Source organism: Ursus maritimus, unplaced genomic scaffold (genome assembly GCF_017311325.1).
Source record: "Ursus maritimus isolate PB19 unplaced genomic scaffold, ASM1731132v1 scaffold_21, whole genome shotgun sequence".
In the NCBI taxonomy this organism is placed as follows: Eukaryota; Metazoa; Chordata; class Mammalia; order Carnivora; family Ursidae; genus Ursus; species Ursus maritimus.
Genome location: NW_024424564.1, coordinates 54,248,821 through 54,276,769, shown reverse-complemented (window position 1 = coordinate 54,276,769; position 27,949 = coordinate 54,248,821). Strand labels below are relative to the sequence as shown.

Genomic DNA, 27,949 nt, shown 5'->3' with positions numbered 1-27,949 from the left:
ATCTTTCATTTAATAAATAAATAATTCCTTTATTCAACCCATGTTTACATTCATGCCTTCCCGGGTCAGGCGCTGGCATTTCACACGGTCAACTCCATGCACAGACACACGCAGAACAGACACACGTCAGTAATAATCAGAGTGAGACGGGCCGATGTGAAGGAAGTGCGTGGGCGTGCAGCTCTGAGACACACAGGCGAGCTCCCCATTGCTCCCTATAAGTCCCAGGTTCTTTGAAAAGTTTGAGAGAACTCACTGGAAAGACGGCTCCTGACCTCAGAAGCATATTTAAAGGTGGGACGTTTGAAAATTTTGGAACTTGTCCACTCGAAGGCCGTTTTCTTACTTCATCTTGTGGCAGTTCTGGCATTTTATGTTCTCCCTAAATCCCTGTGCTCTCCCTTCCCAAAACGCAGCAGGACGGATGTTTCCGCCCGCGTATCTGGGTCCGCAGGAAGGCCGGCCAGCTGTACTGACATTGCACATGCCTTCTAAGTGCGATGTCCTTAATTCTACTCACCAACTCCATTCTCTGACCCCTCCATTTATGTGTACTAATTCCATTACCGCCTTTATCGTACGCTGACTTCATTTTTCCATATCTAACTTCTTGAGTTAAAGGGTTAGTATCTTTTTAATGTTTTTACATAATAAAGGTATGTTGGCTGAGAATCTCTGTTCAAGCCCAACATGGGTCACATTCCAAGTGTTCTTTTTTTTAAGGTTTATTTTATTACTTGAGAGAGGACGAGTGGGGGGAGAGGAAGAGGGAGAGAAAATCTCAAGCAGACCCCCCACTGAGCACAGAGCCCAACGTGGGGCTCGATCCCATGACCCTGAGATCATGACCTGAACCGAAACCAAAAGTCGAATGCTCGACCGACTGAGCCACCCAGGCGCCCCACGGACCCCGTGTTCTCAAAAACCAGTCTATATTTACAGATCTTTCTTCCTGAGCAAACTCCCTAATATCTAAACACCTGATTATTCAGCTTTAACTTTGCTAGTATCTCGCTGTGAAGGATTATGCTCAGCGAATACAGCCCGTATTATGCCAGCTTTTCGGACTCGGACAACATTTATGGCCTAGGTCAGATGATTCATTTTGTAAATGTTCCACAGAAGCGTGGAAGATGGGGTGGCGGTTTGCACAGCTAAAACCACCTGAGTTCTGGTTTCTGCATCCACGTTCCCAACACCCTCACGTTCATCCCGATCAGATCCACTGCATCTCCTCCTACACTCACTTGAGCCTGTTCATAAAGTTCTAAATGCAAGTCTAACACACAGACAGAAGAGCGCACAAATCAAGACCTCAGTGAAGGAGCACCGAGTCCGAGCTCCCAGAAGTTTCTGCCCCGCGACTTCTATGTGCAGAGCCGACGCTCGGGCCGCCGCATGACATCACTCCCTCTGCTCTATTTAACATTTCCTCCTTCCGGCCTTGTTTCCTGGGTGTCTGTGCACCTGCCGTGGCCGCCCCTGCCCCTGCCCCTGCCCCTGCATGTCGTAAGGCTCCTAGGTCCTGGCTGCCGTCCCCCACCTCTCCCTCAGGGCTCCTTGCCCCAAAGTCGTTCCGCTGCTGCGTCCCAGTCCTCTTCCCCATGCCCCTGGCCCTCGGGACACCATGTTAGGTGTTAAGAAAGCCCAGGAGACCTCCCTGGCTCTGTCCTTCTCAGGCTGTCTCCCGACTGCCACGCCACCCCTGGCCCCCTGCACGCTCAGTGCCAGCCTCACCGACTTACTCCCGGCTACACAGCAGGCTGTCCCGCGCAGGAGCCCCTCTCCTGAGTTCCCTGCCCTGCTCTATGGCCCTGCAACAGGCTCCTGCTCCAGCCCCACGGCCCCCTGCCCCAGGCCCTGCACTGAGCTGCAGGCAGCCCCTCTCCTGGTCACCCCCAGCCAACCCCCACACCTGGGGTGACATGGAGTCTGGGGACAGACGGCACAGGGCCTGGCCCAGAAGGAGGGCTCTGAGGGCTACACTGGACCACCAGGAACATCAGAGCAGACAGAGGCCCTGCCAACACGTGCTTCCCTCACCTGGTTCTGCCTGGTCCCACCGAGTGGCCACCTGCCATCCACAGGAGCCAAAGGCCAGCCAAGCATGGCAGGCCAGCACCCGAGGGCCTTCTCACACCACCTACGAAGCAGCCGGGAGCTCTCACCATAACGTGGGGCACAGAGCCAGGAACCCGCTCACAAGAAGCATGTCTCTGTGCATGAACGGTTCAGAGGACGGCCGCCCCATCTGGTCCTGCCCTGTGCTCACGGGCTCCCGTTTCCACTAACGAGGCTCGCCATCCGCCAGCAGAGATGAGGCTGTGGATTCACGGACTGGAGTATTTACCGGCCTCTATGCTCCCAAGGATCCCACAGAAGGCCCATGCTTCCACTGGAAATGCCACATTCTGTTCACCATCAATTATTTACTCCCCTTCCCCTGAAAGAAAAGGCTCCGCACGCCACCACGTTTTCTGCATGTCTTAAGGACTCGCTCTCCTCAAAACCAAAACAACGATGCTGATTCCTCTGTGGGGAGAATTCCCGTCTCACAGAGCACCCGTGTCCACGCTGCCTCTGGGCCAGTCTCAGGAGGCCGGCAGGACAGGAAGAGCCGGCTGGGTGCCACCCTCTCTGCCAAGCACCAGGGTGAAGGGCACACCGGGCCCTGGAGGCAGGGAAGGCAGGCTGTGAAGGAGGACCAGCGGGGCAGGGGCGGCACGGGGCGGCACTCGGACCCCCGGGATGCTGCGATGCCAAACGAAGCAGCTTAGACTCCAGGGGATAAAGCGACAGGATCTTCTGGAGTGGCTCACTTACAGCTATTTCATAATGCTGTACTTACAAACCAGCCGAGATGCCAGCAACGCCAACACCCGAAGCCTGACCACATCTCCCATCGGAGAGAAGGAGCAGGCCCAGAGGGAGCACAGAATGCCTCCCAGGACAAGCCTGCAGGCCTGGAGCAGGGCTGGAGCCCGGCGGTGGGAGCTCCGGCGGTGGGGGCCCCAGCAACAGGAGCCACACCAGGTTTCCATGCCACCGGACACGCTGGAGCCAGCCTTTCAATGGCTTACTCGGCCACGTGTGACTGAAGGGGGTGGAGGGGACTTCAGCCGCTGACGGCACAGCGGGTCCCTCACCCTCTCTTGCCATGAGCTCTCTTGCCCAGAAACAACCCTGCCCCCGTGGCCCAGGAAGAGGCAAAGCCTGCCGGGTGCACCCCCAGAGGACATAAGACTTTGTGCACAGGGGAGGTCCTTCCACCCAAAGACCCTACAAAAGCTTGTTAGAACAAGGCAAAGTGAGGGCAGAACCCGGGCTGTCGGCACGGAGGCTCAGACCTCAGTGGCTGGCAGAGATGGGAGCAGGCAGAGCGTGGAAGGGGCGTGCTCTGGCTCCCGCAAGAGGGCTGGGAAACTGAGTCATCTGCAGGAGGGGTGGGGCGAGCTCTGGCCGGGACAGACGATCCTCAAGGAAAAGTACAAAGCTCCTGGGCACTATGCTCAGGGCAGGAGCGAACTCCCACTCCAGAAGGTGCCTCCCTCCCTCCAGAGGACCCAGCGACACCGCAGCCCCAGCAGGCCCTCAGGGATGTTCACAGAACCGCACACAACCAGACCACCGGCCTGGGCAAGCCTCCGAAGCCAAGGTGCACTGCCTTCAGGGGAACTGAACCCAGGGCACAGAGCCCATCGCCCCCGGCCCAGCACCGCAGCAGGGAGGGTGGGCACCGGGGGAGTCTCCCTGCTTCTGGGAAGCCCTTCTCCTCGGGAAAGGATTCTGTTCCTATGGAAGTGACTTAAAACAACACTTGCCATGGGGCACATTACAAGTCTGCACAGAGGGAGAACGAGGGCTTTTAAAGCCTTTTCCCAGGAACGTTCTCTTGCTGGAGACTTGGGTTCTTGGTCTCAGCCACACAGGCTGTCCCCCCTGGGTCCACTCATTGTCCTAAAATGTCACGATTATCAACACAATTACCCCACGCTCACCAGGACTCCAAAGGTTCTTTATTTAATTTCTGTTTTCCTATTTCCTCTCCCATTTAGTTCCGTCCTCCACAACTCACTGCCCTGTTTGTACCACACGCTCCTTCCAACCCCCACGGTACTGAAGCCCCGGCCCCTCCCCTGATGCCCACACTCTGCTCGTGCTCCACTCGTCTCCTGGCCCCATGAATCTCAAGCTCATGAGCAGGACTCTGAGAAGGCCGGCAACCCGCTTTCGGCTGCTGCCCGGGCGAACCCTCTCACTAGCACCAGGCAACGTCTGCAGCCGAACGGCATACGCAGGGCTCCTGGAAACCGTGGTAAAACGGGGCGGGCTAAGGAACAGTGGGACTGGGCATCACATCTTCCAAGCCACCAGGAACACCGCCGCCTGGGGTCACCTGCCACGTGGGCTCTTGTGTGAGGAGTGGAAGACGGGAGGCCCAAACAGGCCGGGGGCAAGGAGGGGACCAAGGCCAGCCCAGCCCTGACCTCGCTCAGGTCCCTCACATGTGGGCTGCTCCCACCCGCCGTCCTCCAGTCCAGGGGATCACAGCCCTGCGTCGGCGCCTTCGTGGCACTTCATACCAACGAACACAAGCTGCCTGGCACATTCCCCACGACGTGAGCCACCCTGTGGGAAGAGGATCCTGGTGGCACTGTCCTTATTTGGGGAGCAGGGAAAGAAATGGGGGAATGGGGGCAGAGCAGCAAAGCCCCTTGTGTAAGGTCGCTCATTTGTTACGAGTCTCTCTCCCCAACCAGAACTCAAGGGTCAGGGGCGCCTGGGTGGCACAGCGGTTAAGCGTCTGCCTTCGGCTCAGGGCATGATCCCGGTGTTATGGGATCGAGCCCCACATCAGGCTCTTCTGCTATGAGCCTGCTTCTTCCTCTCCCACTCCCCCTGCTTGTGTTCCCTCTCTCGCTGGCTGTCTCTATCTCTGTCGAATAAATAAATAATCTTAAAAAAAAAAAAAAAAAGAACTCAAGGGTCAGTGGGTGAGGGCCATTTCTCGGGCACACGCAGCTCAGGGCTGCCAAGGGTCGGGGCTCAAGAGTGATTTCTGGGGCAACGACGAGCCTCCATCTTAGCACATTCTCGTGCACAGCACCCCATGGTCATGAACTCCTATCAGCCCTGAGTTCTGTCTCACCTCCCCCCAGCAGGCAGAGCCCCCAGAGGGAGGCAATGAGAAGCCCACACATGGTCAGCCTGGAGAGCCCCAGTCCACTAGGAGGTGCTCGGGGAGTCAGCCCAAGCACAGGGGTGTGTGCCGGCCAGGGTTATACCATAGCTGGCCGCTGTGGCCCAGGGAAGCTGTGTCCTTCTCCCTCAGAAAAACAGCCAAGCTCTCCACAGGCCAGGGTCCGGCTCAGCCAGCACTGTTCTCCCAAACCTCTCAGAGGAGCCAGGGTGCCACAAGGCCAAGCAGACTGCCAGAGCCACCACACTGTGACCTGGACACAGGGCATCCTAGTCCTAAAAGCCAAGGGGCTCGAGGAGGTGAAGTGGCCAGAGTGTCCCCGGCCAGCTGGGGCAGAGTCTGGTCCCTGGTCTCCACCATTGGTTTGCTCTTCCGTGTACCTGAGAGGCCCCACTTTCCTGGGTCACCAGGCAGAAGGACTCGAGCATCAGCAATCATAGTGGATAGCACCCTGTGAAGGGGTCAACACCCCCATGGTACTCGGGCCACCACACGGAGGCACACTTGTGGAGGACATGGGCTGGGGACTCGGCCCCCACAGAGCCCCTAGTCGAGCGCAGAGCTGACGAGCGGGTGCCAGTGTGGCTCTCCACCAAGTCGCAGAGAAACTGCCCAGAGAGGCTAAGCGACGTGCCGGAGTCACACAGCTGCCAAACGACCAGCCGCCCAGGCAGTCTGCTCAGGGGCCAGCACCTCCCCTAACACATCGCAGCCCTGCAGCCACCCCTTGGGGCCACGCTGTCAAGGACACACGTGGGCTCAGGGAGCGCCTCTGGGAGGCTGGGAAAGGGCCGCATTTCTGGCTCCGGGGGAGCACGGCCAGCGCACTTTCCAGGGTTTGCCGAGCTTGCCAACCACAGGAGGTCAGTCTCACGGCTCCGGCACAGACGCCCCGGAAACGAGAGTGTCGTGAACCGCTCCCAGGAGAAAACGCGGGGCCTTTCAAGGAGGCATTTACTTACCTGGAAATCCCTCTCTTCTAGAATTTCCTTCCTCCATCTCACCAGAAAAGCAGCGCAGACGTACAGGTGGAAATGAGAGAAGCCGTCGGGTTCAGACTGCAAGAAAGAACACAGGGACGTTAGTACGACCGTGCGGCCACCAGCGGCCAGCTTACCCCCCACCAGGCAGAGCCCCCAGGAGCGCTCCGACAGCCCAGAGCGTGCGTGACTTGCTCGCTTTTACTCCATCTCGTCTCCTTAGCATCAATACAGGTTTCTGATGGAGAGGGGGCGACAGCTTGTTTATCTGCCTCTCCCGCACAGATGACAGCCAGCAAGAGGAGAAGGAGACCATGAGCACGCATTCTGTGTCCCGACCCGGGCAGGACATGTGCCCACAGGGGCCGGGTCACTGGCCGGGGCTGAACGGTGGTCCTCGCTCCCCCGAGGGCACCCCCAGGGAAACGAAGCCAACTGGTATCAGTGGGGTGGGGAGAAGGCTCTGCGCACGTGCTCCTACCCCACGGGCTCCTCCCCAGGCCAATGCTCCCTTCCTACTACGGGTTCAGCTCGCCCCCTCTTCAGGGGTGCCCCCCTCCTCCCATGCCTGGCCTTCGTTCAGGCGTGCCCCCCCACTTCTGAAACCAGGGTTCTGAAAACTCAGCTTTTCCCATTCTCTTACAACACAACTGAGTTACAAATCAATAACCAAAGAAGGTTCAAAAGACGAAACAAAATCACAATGAACCACATATGTTTCTAGATTTTTAAAAAAGTATGCTAACAAATAAGCTTTGGTTCAAACAAGTAAATCCTCAAAGAAGGCAGAGCAGGGGATGTGGCCACACCGAGGTCCCTGGCAGGCAGGGGGGCTGACAGCACAGTGCTAAGGAGGAGGCCGGGGGAGGCGCTGGAGCCTGGAGTCGGACTTCACCGGGCTGCCCAGAGCTAATGACGGTGTAAGCATGGCCCTGCCCTACACACCCTCACCCAGCAGGGACCGCTGCTCTGCACGCTTCAGCCCCGATAACGAAGTTGGCTTTGCCCCAAGTCTTTCTGGTAGACAATAACACAGAGCAGGTCAGAGTACTTGCCCTAACTCACTAGAGTTCTTACTATGGTGCTACGGAACTTCATCAGATGCTCTCCCTGCATCAATGGAAGTGATGAGATCGCTTCCCTTTCATCTGTTCATGTGATGAGTGACATCAGCATACTCAGTTCCTTAACGTTGCGCCAACCTTGCATTCCTGGGTAAACTCAATCTGGCCACAACATACTGTATTTTTTCATCGCAGATAGGTCCCGTTCACTAATGTTTCATTTAGAGGATTTCCACGTCCACACGGAGACTGGCCTCCCGTTGTCCTTTCTTGAACTGCCCCTGTCCAGTTTAAGCATGAAGACTGTGCCTGCCTCTTTCTCCCTGTTGCCACGCTCAGAGTCCGTACAAGACCAGGACATCTCCCCTTGGCACACTTGATAGGATCCCCTGGAAACAGACCGGGCCTGACGTTTTCCTCGTGGAAAGATGTGGATTCCTGATTCAAGTTCTAACTCCTCAGACTCCTTCAAAATTTTTGACAATTTTTTTTTCTCTAAGAATTTGTCATCTAAGTTTTCAGATTTGTTCATAATATCCCATTTTTCTTGAAATCCCTGCTGCACGTGTAGCCGGATTCTACTGGAGAGTCTTAGTACCACGTTTATATATGCCTTTCCTCAGCATTGTCTTCACTGGTGCTAGAAGTCGTAATTTTGTCAGTGTTTTCCAAGATCCAACGTGGGTCTGTGTTTGATCCGCCAATCTCTTATACTTCCTTCGCTTCTGCTGTGACGCTCACCAAGGCCTTCCAGCTACCGACTTGTCCTTTTTGCTGTGGATATTGTCTAATATACACAAATGCAGAGTGGCTTCAAATTATGTCTCAATCATTCAGTCCTTTCTCTAAGATCGATGATGATTAGCTCATTGGTATTTGGCTCTTCTTCATTTCCAACACAAGCGAGCATTTAAGGCTACTGACTTTCTTCCGTGAGCCCCACTTCTGCTGCATTTCACAGCTGAGTAGTATCTTTACTGACCTTAAGTTCTAAGAATTTTCTGCCTTATGTTATGATTTACTTGTTTGAACCATAGCTTACTTACTAGCCTGTTTTTTAAAGTCAATAAACAAATGTGGTTCATTTTTATTTTGTTCTGACTTTTGAGCTTTCTTTGGTTACTGATTTGTAACTCAATTGTGTTGCAAGAGAATTTGATTTAGGGGCGCCTGGATGGCTCAGTCAATTAAGCATCTGACTCTTGGGTTTCGGCTGAGGTCGTGATCTCAGGGTCATGGGATCCAGCCTGAGGCTGCCTAAGATTTTCTCTCTCTCTCCTTCTGTTCCCCGCCCACCCCCCATGTGCTCTCTCACTAGCTCTCTCGCTCTCAAATAAATAAATCTGTAAAAAGAGCATGGGATTTACATGACGCTCATTCTTGTGTTTGTTTGGACTTGGGTTTGGAGTGGAAGAGAGTCAGCTTCCACAAAAGCCCCATAAGGCAGCAGTTACAGATCAAAAACACACCTGGAGCGAGAGCGCCTGGTCTGAGCCCTGGTTCTGCCGCTTATTAGCTATGTGATCAAGACAAAGCATCAGGCCTCCCCGTGCCTCAGTTTCCTCATCTGTGAAATACTATGACGATTAAGTAAATTAAACAACATAGAGTACTTAGGATAATGCCTGGAGCATTGTCAATAGTATGTAAAAGCCAGCTATTGTCACCAGGTGTGTGTTAAAAAAGAGTGGATATTCTGCAGTCCTCGGACACAGTATCCTATGTGTGCATTAGGTAAATTTAATCAACAGTGTTGCTCAGACGCCCTATAACCCTTATTGACTTTGTCACCTTGTGAGCTACCAATAACAGAAGTGTGTTAAAAATCCTATTACAACAATGGATCTGATTTCTCCTCACAGTTCTTCCAATCTTTGTTTTATATATTTGGAAACTATGTTATTAGATGCACACAAGTTTTAAATTATTTTATCTTCCTGGTGTACTGAACGATATCAATATATACGATCTTCTCTATGACAAGTAATGCTTTTGCCTTGAAGTCTTCTGGGAGGGGGGCAGGGGTGTGATATGACCGTAGCTACTTACAACTTTTGTTGGGCTCATTTATTTTAAGCAGTTCTTTTTGAGGTTTAACTGACATACAATACATTTACATACTGAAAGTATATAATGGCATAGATTTTGATATATGTCTACACCTGTGAAACTACCATCGCAGTCAAGACAGTGAAGCTATCCATCACCCACAAGTTTCCTCATGCCCTTCTATACGCTCTCCCCCCAACCCCCAGTCCCTAGCCAATCACTGATCTACCTCTGTCACTACACGAGTTCACACTTCCTGCACTTCGGTACAGAGAGAACCATACGGCATGTGCTTTCATGCAGCTACCCTGACTCAGCACTATTACTTGGAGACTCAGCCATGTCGCTGCATGGCCATTGCATGTGACTGCTCGGTAAGATGCCATCAATACCTCTGAGAGCCTGTTCACCAGAGCTGTTTGCCTGTTGCTAGACACTGACCAGTTTCCAGCGTGGGGCCATGACAAACTCAGCTGCTGTGAATGTCCGCGTACCAGTCTCCGTATGGACAGACGCGTTCACTTTGCTTCGATAAACACCGAGGAGCAAAACAGCTGGATCACACAGTAGCAGTATTTTAACTCTGGAGACTCTGCCAAACTATCGCACTTGACATCCCCACCAGCAGCAGATGGAGTCCCAGTTCTGTCACCTCATTGCCAATATACAAAATGGTCAGTATTTTTTTTTTTTTACGATTTTATTTATTTGACAGAGAGAGAGACAGCCAGTGAGAGAGGGAACACAACAGGGGGAGTGGGAGAGGAAGAAGCAGGCTTCCCAGCGGAGCAGGGAGCCCGACGTGGGGCTCGATCCCAGGACTCTGGGATCACGTCCTGAGCCGAAGGCAGACATTTAACGACTGAGCCACCCAGGCGCCCCAAAAAATGGTCAGTATTTTTAATATTAGCCCCTCTCATAGGCAAGTGGTAGGATCTCATTATGGCGTTAATTTACATATTTACATTTCTAAATGACTAATGATTTTGAACATCTTGAATGTACTTATTTGACATTTTTGGTGGAGTGTCTATTCAGTTTTTTCCCCTGAGTTGTTTCTTATTTTTGAGATATGACTTGACTTTTTATGTACTCTAAAAACAAGTCTTTGATCAGCTACGTGCTTTACAAACACTTTTCTCTGACTATAACGTGTCTTTTATCCTCTTGACAGTGACTCTTGGAGAGCATGAATTTTAAAGTTTGATGAAGTTCAGTCTACTCCTTTGCTCTTTTATAGATCCTGCTTTGGGTGTCATTTCTAAGTAATCTTTGCCTAACCTAAGGGCATAAAGGTTTTCTTCTGAAATAGTTTTAAATTTTATATTTAGTTCTGTGATACATTTTGAGTTATGTTATACAAAAAACTATTACAAGAAAATGTTATACATTTTGTATATGGTGTAGGGTAGGGGTTGAAGTTCATTTTTAAGCACATGGATATCTAAATGCTCCAGTAATTTGTCAAAAAGACTATCCTTCCTCCGCTGAGTTAATAATTAAGTAGTGTTAGTCCTCTATTTTTGTTCTTCTTTATCAAAGTTAATTTGTCTATGTTAAGTATTATGTACTTCCATAACAATTTTAGAGCCAGTTTGTCAATTTTTCCAAAAAGCTTGCTGGGATTTTAATGGAGTTGCACTGAATGTATAGATCAGTTTGGGGGAATTGCATCTTAACAATATTGAGAGTCCTGACTCATGAACATGGTATAGCTTACCACTGACTTAGCTCTTCTTTAATTATTCGTAACAGTGTTTTATAGTTTTCAGGGTATAGATCTGTTGCATCTTTTGTAAGATTTTCCCAAAGCAGCTTATTTTTTTTGGCACTTTTAAAAATAGTGTTCTGAACAAAAATAAACTTAAAGGGAGACCTGAAACCATAAAATTCCCAGAAAAAAAACATAGGCAGAAATCTCTTTGACATCAGCCATAAAAACATTTTTCTGGACATGTCTCCTCTGGAAAGGGAAACAAAAGCAAAATTAAACTACTGAGACAACACCAAAATAAAAAGCTTCTGCACAGCAAAGGAAACAATCAACAAAACAAAAAGGCAACCTACCAAATGGAAGAAGAAATTTGCAAATGACATATCTGATTAGAAGTTAATATCTAAAATATATAAAGAACTTCTACAACTCAACATCAAAAACACAAATAATCCAATTAAAAATGGTCTGAGGAACTGAACAGACATTTCTCCAAAGAAGACATACAGATGGCTACCAGACAAATGAAAAGATGTTCAACATCACTCATCATCAGGGCAGTGCAAATCAAAACCACAAGGAGATACCACCTCACACCTGTCAAAATGGCTAAATCAAAAACACGAGAATAACAAGTGTTAGCAAAGACGTGGAGAAAAAGGAACCTTCATGCACTGTTGGGAATGCAAATCAGTGCAGCCAACGTGGAAAACAGTATGGAGGTTCCTCAAAAAGTAAAAACAGAATTACCATATGATCCAGTAATCCACTACACAAAGAAACTAGCTCCAAAAGACACACGCACCCCACGTTTACCGTAGCATTATGTAACCACCAAGATCTGGAAGCAGCCCGTGTCCGTTAATAAGCGAACGGATAAAGACGTGGTGTAGATATAGAATGGAATGTTACTCAGCCACAGAAAAGAACGAGATCTTTCATTCGCAACAACATGGATGGAGCTGGAGGGCGTAAGCTAAGTGAAGTAAATCGGAGAAAGACACCATGTGATTTCACTCGTGTGGAATTTAAACAACAAAACAAAGAAAGAAAAAAAAGAGAGAAACAGACTTCAAATATAGAGAACTGGAGGCTGCCAGAGGGGAGGTGGGTGGGAGGCTGGGTGAGGTAAACGGGCTGAAGTGCACACTTATCGTGACAAGCACTGAGAAATGTATAGAATTGTTGAAACGTGTTCTATAACCTGAAACTAATGTAACACTACATTAATTGTACCTGAATAAAAAAATAGTAAATTAAATTTAAAAATAAAAACAGTGGTTTGAAAATTTTTAATTTCTGATTGTTGCGAGTTATTGAGATATAATTTGCCTGGCATATTTTTTTCATCCTTGTACTCTTTCTGTGTCATTATATTTGTCTTACAACTAGTACAATGTTGGATTTTAAAAACTCCAGACATGGTCCCTGTGGAGTTGAGTTCCTGCTAACTGTGATTCCTGATTCACTCAGAGTAATTTGCATCCTTTTACTTTCAAATTTATAGTTATTCTACTCCCTCTATTATTTTTCTTCCTTGTCTACCACTGGACTGATTTACTTTTTCCCCCTTATTCCAAAGCCCTAGCTCCAACTATCCTGGAAGTTACTGAATTGTTCCTAATGTTTTAATAGTTACTCTACAAATGTTAACATGCATATTTAACTTAGGGTCTAAGATAAATCATGATCTCTATTACCTTCCCAAACAACACAGAAGTGAGGGATATTTTCATTCCAGGCACACCAAAACACAGATCTTATGTTCCCTGGTGAAACGCTAATACCGGCCAAGATTTTAGTTCTGTCTTGATTTGTTAACATTACAAATACAGATATTCTCTTACTGTTTCAGACATCAGTGTGCAGAGTTACTCATAACTTTAAATTTTCCTGATTATTCCTTCTTGCACCTAGACCCTTCTTCTGAAATCATTCTCCTTCTTGAAATGGAACCTTTAGCAGCTCCTTCAGTGAGAGGGTCTTTTGGTAATAAACCCTCTCGGTTTTTCTTTGTCTAAAAATGTCTTTACATCCTTCTTTTTACTGGAAGTTAGTTTTGCTGGATACATGATGCCAGGTTGGCTCTCATTTTTAAAGAGGTTACCTCGTTGTCTTCCCGGCCTCCACAGTTTAATGCTACGTCTGCCTATCTTCCCTTCACAGGAAACCTACCTTTTCTCTGCACCTGCGTGTGACCTCCTCCGTGTTGGGTGTTCTGCAACTTCCCTATACTATTTGTCTGGCTAGAGATCTCTCAGGCACCCTGGGTCCTCGGAGTAAGCCACTTCTGTCAATCTGGGAGACATCATTACTTGTCCCTCCGCAGTCTCTTTCATTCCTCAGAAATCGGGGTGGGTAAAGTTGAGGTCTTTTCTCTATTCCCCTTTTCCCCGAAGCTCTGTTTCCCTGGGAGAGGTACTTTCTGGGAGTCTCCCTTCTAGGTCGTTAGTCAGCTCTCCAACGATCACACTTCACAATTCCTGGGCAACAAAAGCATCCAGCAATTTGAAACCCGGCTCTTTTCTCGCACCTGCCTTGAAAATTGTGATGGATCCCCTTCCCTTGTGCTTGCGTTCAGTATGCTCCTTTCCTTTCTCTTAAATCCCAGGAGCTCACTGTCTAGCACGTCTCAGAGAACCCTACAATCCGTAGTCTTGGCGGGTCTCTCCACAGTGTGTTTTCTCTGCTGACTCTCGCTCTTCGTGGCCTGCTTCCTTGTTCTGTCGTGGGGCTCCCCTTCTGGAGCTTCTGTTCCTTGGAACTTTTATCTGTTGGAATTCTTTGAAGCTTGCATCAAAAATGATTTTCTTTGGGGGAAAAAATTGTGCTTACTTCTACCTGAATCGAAGGGCACTCTTATCCCCAGACTACTTTCAACTAAATTTTCAACCTGAAATTCTTTAGGACAAATAGGTCATGCAAATTAGGGCTCCAAACCCTTATGAATCCAGGACCGTGGTGGCATCTCTGAGGGGAGGGGTTTACTTTCCTTTCCCTTTAACTTCCCTGGTCAAAGCTAAGAAAGTCAAACACCAGCACCCACTGAGTCTCCGAACAGTCCCCCCAGGGTTTGTCTCCCCCTGCGGCTCGCTCCAACCCAGGTGCAGACTCTAGAAACGAACCGGCAGATTCCCCTGGGTGGGCACCTGCTTTGATGTTGCCCCCTTATCGCTCTAGACTTACATTTTCTCATGATTTCTGACCAATGACAGTATCCTTTTCTTTACGGTTATGTTTTTAAACATTATACCAGCATCCTCTGGCGTATCCTGTGACACCAGCACAAAAGGCTCTGCCCTATTCGTTTTCTTTAAATCAATGACAACTATTAACATTTAAAATGTCTGTTTTGAAACTAAAGTCAACTAACAATTCGAACTTGGTGAATGCTGCTAAGACGTCCGTGACAGCGACCCCACTGATCTCGCCATCTGTCCTCGGGCCCCTCCAGCCCCCCAGCACACTGAACAGGATACCCTCTCTAAGTGCACTCCTATCTCATCACAGCATCGTTTCTAAAGGTCCACTGCCTTTAGGATAACGTCCAAACTACTTAACATGACATAATCCTCTGTCGTCATGGACCCTGTCCCACCTCCCACCAGACACTGGACCCTCTCAATCTCCCCCCAAACGCCAGCCCCTTCCAGCCTCACCTCTGCTTTTGTACCTGCTGCCAATACCTCAGCAGATAATCCTTCCCGAATTTCGTCGGCCACATAAACCCTATTCATTCCTCAAGGTCCTTCCCGTGTCTCCCAGGGAGCCAGCTGACGTGGCCCTCCTCCCAGGAGCCCAGCCAGTTGTCTGCTGTGGCATCTGCCACACTGTCACCCTCAAGGCTCACCTGTCCTTCTCCCACCGCCCTGGGAGCCTCTTCTCTCCATGACCCCCTCTCCTTTCGAAGCCCTGCCCCAAGCCCCACAGCAGGAGCAAAGACTGGATGAAGTTACACACACCCAATCCCACTCACTTGGGTGCACAAAGGAAATGGACGGGCGGGACTCTGAGAGCAAATGTGAAGACACACGCCTTTGTCTTTTCAGATACTGAAGGTGACTGAACAACACACAGAAAACAGGGTTCTAAGGCCTTAGGAGAAGCAGCCTGGCATCGCGAGACTGCTAATTAGTATTGCAAATGCTGAGAGAAGAAGGTCTCCAGGAGCATTCAGGGATGTTCCAAAATGATGACTTCTCCAAGGAACCCTGTTTACACTTTTAATTTGCTTAAGGGCCTTTGATTTAAGGGAGTGCAGAAGTCAGCCCGAGGCCAGCCCTGCTGCCGGCCCTCGCTGGGACTCCAAGGCTGGCTGGAGAGCTGCAGCCCCACGAGACGCCCCCAGGGGCAAGCAGAGGGCCCAGGAAGCCACACTCCCACTTCCGGAGGGGCCCAGCATTAGGGGAAAACAGGGTTTTACAGCATCGCCTAAGTGGATTATTTATCTTTGATGACTTGGTAAATTACACTAAAACAGCAAATTAATAAATAAAAAATTCATATCATCATGAAAAAAGAGCTTCTGCTTTGACGAAGCTTCACCCAGACAGTAACAACCAGCAGCCACACAAGGCAGGCTCGGGAGGCTGGATCTCGTCAAGAGAGGCCCACAGCTCGCCCCTGCCCACAGCTCGCCCCTGCCCACAGCTCACCCCTGCCCACAGCTCACCCCTGCCCACAGCCCACACCCACTCAGCACAAAGGGATGTCCGCCATCTCCAGAGTCTAGTACATGCAATCAGGGCCTTCCTGACTGGTGAGAAGTCAGCCAGGCCGACCAGGCATTTCTGACGGAGAAGCAGAGCTCTGGAGGGGAAAAGGACGTGACTTTGAAGAGCACCCCTGGGGCGCATGGCAAGTGGGGCGCTAGATGACGAGGGTGTCAACCCACAGGGAATCACAGCACTGGGGGCTGGGAAGCTCCTGGCTGCGAGGGCAGGTTCCAGAAAGGTGCCTCCCTGGCACCCTGGGCACTGGGAACATGGGGACCGGCCACCCAGCCACGCCTCCCGGCCCACTGCCAGCCTGCAATGGCAGAGCCCAAGCGATCAGCTCACAGCTCCCCTCCTACAGATGAGAAGACAGGCAGAGACCTCCAGCAGCTTGCCCGGGTCACAATGCAGGACTGCAGATGGCATGCCGCACACAGCCGAGCCAGCCGTGAGCAGTGCCCCTGACCACAGGGGGCGCCATCAGGAACCACCCTGCCCTCACTGCATCGGCTCTCGTCGGTTGGGCAGGGCTGGTGCTGTGTGCTGTGCTCCTGCCGGGCTCACACAGTCCGTCAGCCACCAGGCCCTCCACCGCCCGAGCCCCACTTTTCCTGCACGTCCCACCTGCTGGCCTGCACACCTTCCCACCCCCTCCAACACGGAGCCACAATACCTTCTATCTGGAAATGAGCCCACACGGGACCGCGGCCGGCCGACCTCTCTCCCTGTGGCTTTTCCTCCCAGTGGCCTTCGAAGCTCTCAGGGGCAGAGCCCACATTTTACCACCTTGAGACCTGCACAGCACAGCCCAGAGTCTGCAGCAGGACTCCTGGTTTCTCAGAGCGGAACTTCCACCTCTGTGGCGGCCCCCGCAACGCCACCCCGTGACCAGCTGGGTGAGCAAGGGCTTTGTCCCGGAGCACTGCATTGCGTGGGAGAGGGACTGGACGTGGTCACCTTCAGGATGCCTATAGCGCAGGGTCTGGTCCCTGGGCGCAGACCCAAGTCAAGGGCCAGCCCCTGACCATCCTTGTGGTCATGGGATTCCCCGAGCTGGGGTCAGAGGAATGCTCACCCTGGTGTTCCCAGAACCAGGGGCCCTGTCTTCACAGGAAGTCCTAGCCTGGGCACAGGGCACAACAGTCCGCACACACGGCAGGACTCCCTGGGGACCATTTTCATCTCAAGAAGGGCAGGACTGTCAGAGAAGGTGATGGACAACAGGGAGGAATCACCAGGGTCTCCAGGCCATCACCAATGAGTGGCACCTGATCCCTCCTGAGCTGCGTGATGTACCTGCAGGGGTGAAGCAGGTCAGGCTTCTGCCGCACAACCCGAGGGAAATGTCCAGTCCCTGCACCACATGGCCTGCAACGTGCATGCAGACCAGCGACATCAGGCCAACAGAACGGCGAGCTCAGGGCTGTGTGTGGACAGGCTTCACGCTGGCCCATAACTTCTTTGGAAAACAAGTCTCCTCCTAAAATCCTCGTTCAGAACAAAGTCAGGATTCTGAGGACAGGGAATTCTGGAGATCAAGGAGAAACACTGTTCCTATAACTGATAACATTTTTAAAAATCCTAAATCTCTCTAGCCGAGGAAGAGACAATCCACGTAAGCGCCCAGATGCACTTGGAAATGACCATAGAAGAGCCCCCATCCCACTGCAATCGGATCAGACAGCTAGAATCTCCAGGTCCTCAGGCTTTACTGCTTCCAGTAAACTGTGTCTACTAAACTGGGCAGCATGCCACAGAACTCGCTCCGAAAGAAGCTGCATGGTGAAGGACGCCCACATCACTCCTGGGGGACCCTGAGCACTCAGCACCCCACCCCCCCACACACACCAGGCAGAGGTGATGAAAGGGCATGAAGACAAGCCCAAAACATGGGCGGGCAGGCAGCCCTTGGGGGTGCGGAGCCCACCCCTGCAGAATTTTCTCAGGGGGGGGAGCACCCAAGAATGGAACACAGCAAATGAGTGTATCTTTATGGAAAAGACACAGAAGTTCTCCAAAAGACATAAGAGAAAACCTAATTAAACACGACTTATACCAGGTCAGTGGACAAAAAGATTCAGTACTGAAAAGATGTCAATTGCCTTCCATTCTAATTTACAAGTTCAATTTTATTTCTAATAAAAACTCAGGACTTTTTGTGGCATATGAAACTTATTCTAAAGATGATTCTGAAGAGCAAGCGGCCAAGAATAGCAAGACGACCCCAGAGATGAAAAAGTAAGGTAAAAATTTACATCCCATATCAAGACACTCTGAGACACTGATAAAGGCCATGTGTGCACAGGACAGACGGACCAGTGCAGCAGAGAATTCAGACACATGCCCATGCTAATGTGGGTATTCATCTATGGAGTTGGGTGATGCAGATCAACAAGGGAAGGACGGATTATTCCACAAATGGTACTGAGACACCTGGGCATCCACATGGAGAAAACAAACTTTAGATCCCCACCTCATGCCGTACACAAAGACAAATTCAGAGTGGGTTAGGAAACAATTTACAAGCATAAATTCTTTAAATCAATAAAGTCAACAACACGAACATTGCAAACTGGTATGTGACAAAGACACTATAATTAAGAAGAGTATGGAGGACACCCGCGGTGCGTGTATGACCGGGGGAGGGTATCCGCGGTGCGTGTATGACCGGGGGAGGGAATCTGCGGTGCGCGTATGACTGGGGGGGAGGGAATCCGCGGTGCGTGTATGACCGGGGGGAGGGTATCCGCGGTGCGTGTATGACCGGGGGAGGGTATCCGCGGTGCGTATATGACTGGGGTATGACCAGCAGCCATAATTTAGTATCTCCCTAGGAATCAGTAAGAAAAGGACAAACTAAGGGAAAAAATGGGTCAAGGATATGGACAGTGGTCAGCATAAACAGGAAAAGCTGCTCACACACACTGGTAATCAGGGATGTGCAGAGCAAAATGAGAAAAGAAGAGGTCGGTTCATGTTTATGGGCAAAAACCAGAAATTAAAAGGAATTCAGAGAATGGGAAGAAGAGGAGCTGAAAGAAATCCTACATATGCTGGGGGGTGGAGGGTGCAGCCACTTTGGAGGGCAACCTGGTAACATCTCGACGTTCACACCCTGTAATCCAGAAATTTCTTAAAGCATCTCCTACAGGTGGGTGTAAGGAGACACATACAAAAATGTTAGGTTGAGCATCGTTTTAATTTAGAAAAACTTGCAAACAACTCAAATGTCTTTCAACAGGAGAATGTTATTAGCACGTAGTACGACAGAAAACTCCAAAGGATGAAAACAAGTAGGACACAGCCACATCCACCAACATGAATAAATATTAAAACAGAGAGTGGAACAAAACAAGCATATTGCAGAAGAATTGTTAAGTAGATGCCTTTTATAAAAGTTTCAGAATATTCACTACCATACGATGTAGTTTTTATGGACACATGCACACGTGGCAAAAATACTAAAGAACACTCAGAAACGATACAAACCAAATTCAAAGTCGTGGTTACTTCTAGAGAGGAAGGGAAGAAGCTTCGGTGGTACAGACTAAATTTAATTTCTAAATAAGAAATAAAAGATCAGAAACAATTTTTTTTTAAAAATGGTGGATTTGACCAAGCTGGGTAGTAGGTACAGAGGCACCCATTAGATTTTCTACACTTTTCTGTATACGTAAGATTTTTGATAATTAGAGAAGAAGACCGGGGACTACTGGAGATGGTCTTTTCTAGAGGCGCCAGGAGACGCGGCTGCGAGGAGGGCCCACGGACTTGTGTGGCTCAGCCCCGTGCGGGACTCCATCCGGCCCCAGCCCCGGGCCGGCATCCAGATTCTGGGGCCGCAGGTGCAGCCCGTCCCTGGATCCTGACCCCGCGTCTCCTCCCAGGCCCTCGCTGCTCTGTCCGTCTTCCCTGTGACCTTCGCTCAGAGGCTCTGCCCTCCGGTCCTCCCCAGAGCAGCGCCCCTCGCACGGCTGCCCCCGTATGAAGCTCAGAGGATGAGCGACACAGCACGGCACGTACACCGGGCCACCCGCCCCCCTTCGGTGACTGGTTGCTGGAAAGAGATAAATCCCGACGCCCCTCACATTATGAGTTTCTTAAAAGTGCGTTTCAGTTCCTCAGCAGGTCTGGGTTTGCTCATGAGATGACAGAATGCAAGTTCAAAATGACTGCACGATTAGCTAAATGCAGATTACTTACACGTGACACACTTTCTAAAATGCAGGAAATAAGGCAAAGAAACAGGTTCCCTTTTACTTTTTATAACAGAGAAACTGTGATAAAAGGAACAATTTTTCACCTTTAATTGCATCATTAAGCCTTCCTTATAATTTTTGGCCCTGAAATAAAAACGAACAGCCTTCTGGCGCCAGGAGATTTTCCTATGTACACGTATTTATGTAGATGTATTTTTGAGGCCATTGAAATGACAGGAATTGTTTCGCATTCTTTGTTCAGATTCAAGTGCACCAGCTTCGGCTGTGCAAGCAAAATCTCTGCTATGATTTCCCGTGAAATATTCATCACCAGGCCACTGCGCTACACAATTAACTGCCAGGAATGCGGAGCACGCCACTTTAAATTCCGCACCCACACCCCCGGGTCTGGGCACGGGCTGGTCGTGGAACTGCAGCTCGCTTCATCATGCAGCCACATCCAGAAGTGAGCCTGGCGCGCACCCGGCCGGCCTCCAGGTGACTGATCTATTATCTCTACGCCAATCTCTATTATCCTTCGCCAGATACTTATCGGCATGTGTCTGTCCACGTCTGAGGACGTTCCAAATGGTTAAATGACAGAGGTCACGCCAATCAAACTCACTCGGCTCGGGTAGATGCCGGCCTGCACAGCCTCGCGGGCTGATCTGGGGAAGGGAGGGAGCCTGCACTGCGCTCCCAGTTCTGGGATGTGGGCTGTGGCTCTAGTGGACCCGAAATTCCTAACCAAAATGAGTATTTTAAAGCTATGCAGGAGGGAAAGAAAAAAGAAAGAAAAAAAACATAAAACAATAAAAAAAATACTGGGCTATTTCTACAGTTCCTAATGAGTGTTTATTCTTAGGTTGATGTATTATTGGTCAGAGTTGTCTAGAGAAACAGAACCGACAGGATATATGCACACACTCGCACACACACTCACGGAGGGAGAGACTGATCACGTGACTGATTTTAGGGAACTGGCTCACACGCTGTTGGAGGCTTGCTTGGAGGGCCCAAAATCGGACGGGGAAGGTGGGAGGAAGGCAGAGCTCCCTTCTGCTCGGGGACGTCTTTGCTGTCTTCAGTCTTCGTTGTCTTCACGCCTAGAACTCACCGGACGGGGGCTCGACCCACATCGTGGAGGGTGACCTGCTTTGACCAAAGTCCACCAGCGTACATGTTAAGCCCATCCAAGAACACCGCCACAGAAACATCCAGAACAGTATTTGACGAAATGCCTGGGGTATCGTGGCCCAGGGAGGCGACGCACAAAATCAACCACCACAGCTCATGACCTCCCAGACCAAGGTCTGTCCTCAACTTCAAAAGACACTCGTGTGGTGACGAGCCCCGGGTGTGACACGCACCTAATGAATCACTGAACGCAACCTCAAGGACTAATGAGGTCCTGCACAGTGGCTACCGAACATTAAAAAAAAAAAAATTCCTGGGGCGCCTGGGTGGCACAGCGGTTAGGCGTCTGCCTTCGGCTCAGGGCGTGATCCCGGCATTCTGGGTTCGAGCCCCACATCAGGCTCCTCCGCTATGAGCCTGCTTCTTCCTCTCCCACTCCCCCTGCTTGTGTTCCCTCTCTCGCTGGCTGTTTCTATCTCTGTTAAATAAATAAATAAAATCTTTAAAAAAAAAAAAATTCCTTTACAGATTTAAAAAAAAAAGGAGGTGGAGCTGGGCCAAGGAGAGGGACAGAGAATACTCGGGAAGGATAAATACGTTGTTGGGTGTTGTTGTTTTTTTAACTAATTATTACATTACTTAAAAAAAGAAAAGACACTCGTCAGTACAGGGCTGCATTCCTAGGTCTTTTCAGATGCCAAACAATTGGTCTGAATTTTTAATTCACCAACAAAATCATCAACATTCCTGGAGGAGCCGCAAACTTCTAAGGCTCACAGAGAAGAAGTTTCTCCAGGAGTGTTGGGAGAGAGTTCCGGAACCTGAAGAGGCAGGGCCAGCTCCCTGCCCCTCTTCAACACCTGCTCCCCACAACCCACCTCAGCTTCGGGCCCGTAAGGGAGGGGTTGATCCTTAAATGCAAAACAGGCACCGGGCAAAGACCGGGTGAGCACCAAAGCAACAGTGGCCTTGACTTCACTATACTGGCGGGTCTCAGGACAGGTAGGGGTGCCTGTCACCACCAACAGAGGAGGAGCGGCCCACACACCATGACTTCACATCACAAGTTCACATCACAAGGACCAAGCTGCCCGCAAAGTCCTGTCTCCTTTATGGACAGAATCAAAGACATCCTTCTAATGCTGCTCTGTCAAACTTCATGAATTATACACGCTCCGGAGGACGGTGGGGCCCAGAGCCAGCGCTAAATCGTGAGAGGGACTGACTGTGTCACCAATCTCAGCTGCCCTTGCCACGGCCCCTTCCACGTCCCAAATTCAAACAAGGCACACCCGACGACCTGGCATCTGTGAGCCATGGATCGCTGTCTGGTCTGGGGACACCACTCCAGGGGCGTCTGTGCTGCCCCGTCCAAGCTGATAAACTCCACTGTTTTTTACATTCTGTCAAGGACGTTCCTGGCAAATTAAAAGGAAAGCAATCCTGCTGTGGGTCCTGATTGTTTTTTCTTTGAAGCAAGAAATGACATCACAGCAGTTAATAACTCAAAGCCTCAATCCTCTCTGTAGACAGAACTTGGCCCGAAGAGCGTTAACGGTCAGAGTGGGTAAGCGCAGCTCTGGGGACGGAACCAGCACTCAGTCCCCACTCGCGCAGGCTAACGCCCTGGGGAAGCCACACATGCAGGGGATGGGGAGCCCGCCCTCCCCAGGCTCCCTCCTGGCTGGCCCCGAGGGCCTGTCCTTGCCTACAGCTCCACATGCTCAGCCCAGACCCCGGCCGCCACCGCCCAGGGCACCCCCGAGCCAGCAGCACCAGTGCCCACGTGCCAGAGAATGACAAGGCCCACGGGCACCTTTCCCACTTTAAGAAGAGGCAGCCTCCATCTCCTTGGCTTGCAAGGGTGGCCCCGGGGACCAGGACCAGGACCCCACTGCATGCTGCCAGACCAGGTTCATGGGGGGCAGCATGCCACGAGGGCCAAGCCACGAGTCCACTCCCCAAAGGCCACTTCTGGCTCCACCTCCCTAGTGACTAGTAGCTTCCTCAGAAGCCATCCTTGTAGCACCCAAAGTGGGGGGGGGGGAGTGGAAGAAACCTCGGCTGACGCCCTCCAGCTCCAGGTGAGCACCAGCGGGACCCGTGTCTGCCCAGACAGGGGACAGACTCACTCTGTTCCCACCACAGAGCAATCAAGGACATGTGCTTGGTCCAAAATGCTAGGTTTCCAGTATCCTCGACAGGGAGTCCCCAGTAATTCAGCTACCAGAACACATGGGAGCCGAGAAGCGCGGGCCGCGACCCGCACCCGGCCCGTGCCAGCTCAGTGCTTGGCATTGTCACACGATGACGCTCTGAGGGACCAGCAGATTTTCTCCGTGAGGCAGAAGCAGAATCGCCCGGGGGGCAAGGCCGGGACTTATAACAAGCCCCTGAGATGACAGTCATCACGCACATCAGTCTAAGAACCACTGCACTGGGCTGGGAGCCTCTGGACGGGAGGAGCCACCCTCTCTTCACGTGGGCGTCCCCGGCAGCCAGCGCGGTGTCCACACACAGCGGGGACACAGAAAATGAGAAAAGTGCCAAGGGAGTGAATGAGTGCTATGCTCAAGTCCACGTTACCAACTCAGCGAGCCGCCCCCAGCGGGCTGTTCTGACCCCTGCTCACCACCGGTGACCAACATCTAAAGGGGCCTCAGGCCACCAACTCAGGCCACCAAACCCGGGCCAATACTTACACCTGCCCCTCTGCCAATGAGGCTGCGGACAAGACTTTACCACTTTGCAACGGATCCGAACAAAAAGAATCCATGTTCGCCTACTAGCCATTCTCTAGGGAATCCTCAGATTTAGCAGAAAATAAAACCGTGAAAAGAATTTATGAGATAAAATAAGGAAAATTATCCAGGCCCTGCAGCACACTCAGACATCGGTCCAGCTGTCCAAGCCCCATGACGACTCTGATGTTTTTCACCCTCCCGGTCTTGCTGCCCCTCCCAATATCCCTCCCCTGGCGAGGCCTTCACACACACACACACACACACACACACACACACAAAGGTATGGGTGTGATTTTTTAAAATATTTTAAAATAAGACGTGTCAAAAGTCTCCCAAAGTAGAAAGCACAGAATAAAAAACCCCAGGTACCCAAGTCAAGATCCACCATGATCATACGTGGCCAAGTCTGTTTCATCTGCTGACCCCCACTCTGCCCACATGCTGCTGGAAAATTCTAAAGAAAATCCCAGACATCACATTTCACCCACAAATAGTTTCTTTTAGAGCTAAGGGCTATTTCTAGAAGCCTCACTACAAGACCATTATCATATCTGAAAACAGTAATTCCTTACGGCGATGGGAGCACGCCCCGGAAGGGGTTTGGAACATGCCACCCCAAGACATGGCACCTCGGCAAAGCGCGTACTTGAAGCTGAAGGAGCGTGACGAATGGCAGCTGCTGGAGGGACTGTCACAACCTCCCCGGAAGCAGGGCTTTAGGCGCCCACGTGAGACGTCCCCTCCCTCCACCTGGAGGAAAGGAGCGTCCGCACCTCTGCAGACGAGGGACGGGGACAGGCACCTGGACGAACGGGCCTCCCACACTCCGTCCTGGGCTACTCCTCCACGACTCCCCACTCTTCGTCAAACTGAGCACAAAGACACCCAGGCATAAAGACACCATTTCTCCAGGCCCTCATCCCCTTACGACAGCAGCCGTGCCGCATAAAGCTTACATCAAATAAATCTGGGGGCCCTTCTCTTGCCGGTCTGGCCTTGGCAATGGGGCCCCAGCCAAGAACTTAAGATGGAGGGAGGAGAGGTTCTGTCCCTTCATCTCCAGTGAGCCTCTTCACTGCTGCCTCGCTGCACACGGGCTCCAAAGACGCGCCCGCGGACTCTGACAGCCAGGGTCTCCGCTCTCCTGAAAGCTCTAGGCTCCCTCCCTCTCTCCCTCCTCTGTGCTCGCTGGGGACGGCTGCCACTTGTGCGGTGGGTGTTTCACAGTCCCGTGGTGAGCCGAGCCGCTGTCCCCTTCCCGGGGTCTCCCAGCAGCGTGCACCCGCATCTGGAGGCTCGACAGGAGTCAGAGGTGATGTGTTCCGCGAGAATGGATGCAGAAGTAGGCCCTCCGTGTCTCCGCACAACAGGACGGTGTCTGTGGCCCGCCCTGTGATGAGCTGACCAATGAGCAGGTGCTGCCGGAGGGACCCGTCCACTACAGAGCGCCCGGGAGCCACCTCCGACAGAGCCACCTCCCACAGCTTCCGAAGCCACTGGCGAGCGCTGCCTGCGCCATGACCTCATTAGGGCGACCGTGAAGGTCTCCCCCGCTCTGCGTTTACAGCTACCTGTCTCCCCTAAGGAAGAACGTCCCCGGAAACCAGGTGATCACCAGAAAAGCGCAGCCCTTGCTCGAATTTGCTTTTATTTACCAGTTGACGCCCTAGCAGCCTTCCAAGGCGAGCCGCTGAGCTTCTATTCAGGAACCATTATGAATCCACAGACTTCCACATATTTGATGTGTGTCAAGCCGCTGCCATCCTAATGCTTCCTGACAATCTTCCCACGTCTGGCCCCTGGGAGCCCCTTGAAGCCGGGCTTCCTCTTGCTCCAAGAGGCCCCCTGCTTTCCTGACGACTGCGCATTCCAGACTATCGTGAACACTCCCCCGCCCAGGCCCGGGGTCAGGTTTTCCTGAGGGCCCAGCTCCTTCTAACGGGAATGGCGTGAGACTCTGCGGGGTGCTCCTTTCCACCGGGCTCGTCGCTGGGCCAGTAATTTACAGTGACGAGAGCTCGGAGATATGATTTTATTTCTTTTAAAGAGAAGAATAGAGCAGGGGTTCACACTGAGTCTTCATTCATATTTAAAATTATAGGGTTTTTACTTCTTTGATTTTATGCTTGATTCTCTCTTATGTTAAAAATCTTAGTTCCTATAACATTATCATAATTACTTGCTTGCTTTATCCTAATGCATGTATTTATGTGTAATATATGTATTTTAATACGTGTGTATATAATAATTTCACGACAGCACTAATATGATTACTAACAACCTGATTACCCAACAGTTTCAAATGTTTTTTGCAATTACTTTTGTCCTTCAGATGCGTCCTACTAGGGCCGTACGTGCAAACTGTTTGAAAGTCTCTTTGAGGTAAATTTTCTCCGTGTGATTAAGCCACCAACTCAAGATCTAGTTAGGTTCATTTTAAGTTTTAATTTTGTTCTTGCTTTTTAAGGACAGCTTTCTTATTTAGGTTTAGCGGGGTTTCACAATTATGTAACGCAACACGTAACTGCCGAGTGAACGCCGGAAGCAGGCTGCATCGGCACGGCCAGGCTGCCTCCCTGCCCTCCGCCGGGTCCCGCCCTCCCGCAGAGCCCGGACCTTCTGCCCGATCCTGGCATTGACAGTCTAGCTTGTAACAGAAGCAAATACATGTGTGTTCAGGGAAAGGCGCACGTGTGTGTGTTCGCACACACTCATTATTCTCCCAATCAACCGACGGACAGGTTAAGTGCTGGAACGGCACACATGCTGTCTTCCAGGAAACAGTGCAGCCAAGAGCCCAGCGGCGGCCCACGGAGAGCACCTGCAGCCCCCCTCACCCCACACGCACCACAGCAAACAGGCCTGTGGGTACAGCATCTTGTGTTTTCTCCGACGTACCTTCTGGATGGTTCCTGGGTGAGCAGGTCACAGCATGGGTTCACTGCCAGAGGGCACCAAATACACACGTGTTCAGTCTCACTGGGTCTCTGCTCTCGACCTGATGAAGCGGTTGTTACCTCCTGCCATCTGTACCCTTTCTGTCAGCTTATGGGACGGTCACCACGGGCCGAGGGCTCGTCTTTGGTGGGCATCGGATAGTATGACTCCAGAACAGATGTGACTGCATATACGCTGCCAGTGTGCAGGAACGAGGGGCTGTGCTGGCTTGCTTTCTTGAAGCTCTTTACTCTGAGATAACCGTAGTCTCACACTCAGTTCTAAGAAACAGTACAGACTGGCCCCATGTCCCCTTCGCCCAGTCAGGTGCTACCCTTCTAAGCTACAGGCAAGGGACAGTGACCAGGTGCACGGCCTGTGCCCGCGCTCCTCACGGGACTTACAGAGGAGCATAGGGCGGCTCGACCCACGCGCCACAGCCAAGGTGTTTGGCACACACGACGAAGCCAATGCGTGTTTCTCCCCATGCACACCGCTGTGCTGAACATTTTTAATGTGGGCACATGATTTTAACTTTACTGTTGAAATAAAAATGTCATTTGGTACATTCATCAGTGCCCGTGGGTGTGGATGTGGGATGCACGTGTATCTGTGTGCGCGGACGTGGGCGTCGGTGTGACTTCTTCTAAACAAAGTCTAGCTATTCTCCCATCTCCGGGTTCCTGGTAAATAAATGCTAATTCCAGCCATAAAAATTACATTGTTCAGATCCTTTTTTTTTTTCTCTTTGGTATAACTCATACGCTGATAAGAAAACACAAGCTCTCCATCACAGGGGTAATCGTCGTACCTGATTTTGGCTTCACGCTTCCTTGCCTCCATGACTTAGGACAAACACGTTTAATACCGTCTTGCTCCAACAAAACGGACACCTGTAATGAATGTAACACACTTTTCCTTGGGCTTTTTTCATCTTGATCTTATCAGTCCTAGCTTGTTTCTGCTTGGGGTCTGACTGGGAGGCTGCCCACCATTTTCTTTCTTATTCTTCCACTTCCCCAAAGGAAGAGTAACTGCTAAGAGAGAAACTTCAGGCAAAATCCGACAAACGTGTTTTAAGAGAACATGAAGGAAACACCCATCTAATCCATGGGCATTTAATGTAATGTGTTTGGGTGCTTTTTGGGAAAACTGAATTCATGACCAACCAAACACGAATATTCTACTATTTTTACACTGCTTAAACACT

At 50.9% G+C, this 27,949-nt stretch overlaps 1 protein-coding gene across 1 annotated transcript in view; it reads right to left on the bottom strand.

Annotated features, from left to right (window-relative positions):
• TBC1D22A (TBC1 domain family member 22A) overlaps nt 1-27,949 on the bottom strand; it is a 318,127-nt gene that overhangs the window by 30,180 nt on the left and 259,998 nt on the right. The window contains exon 12 of the mRNA XM_040637730.1: nt 6,163-6,258. Within this exon, the coding sequence (XP_040493664.1) occupies nt 6,163-6,258 (96 nt within the window). The remainder of the gene's footprint in view (nt 1-6,162; nt 6,259-27,949) is intronic.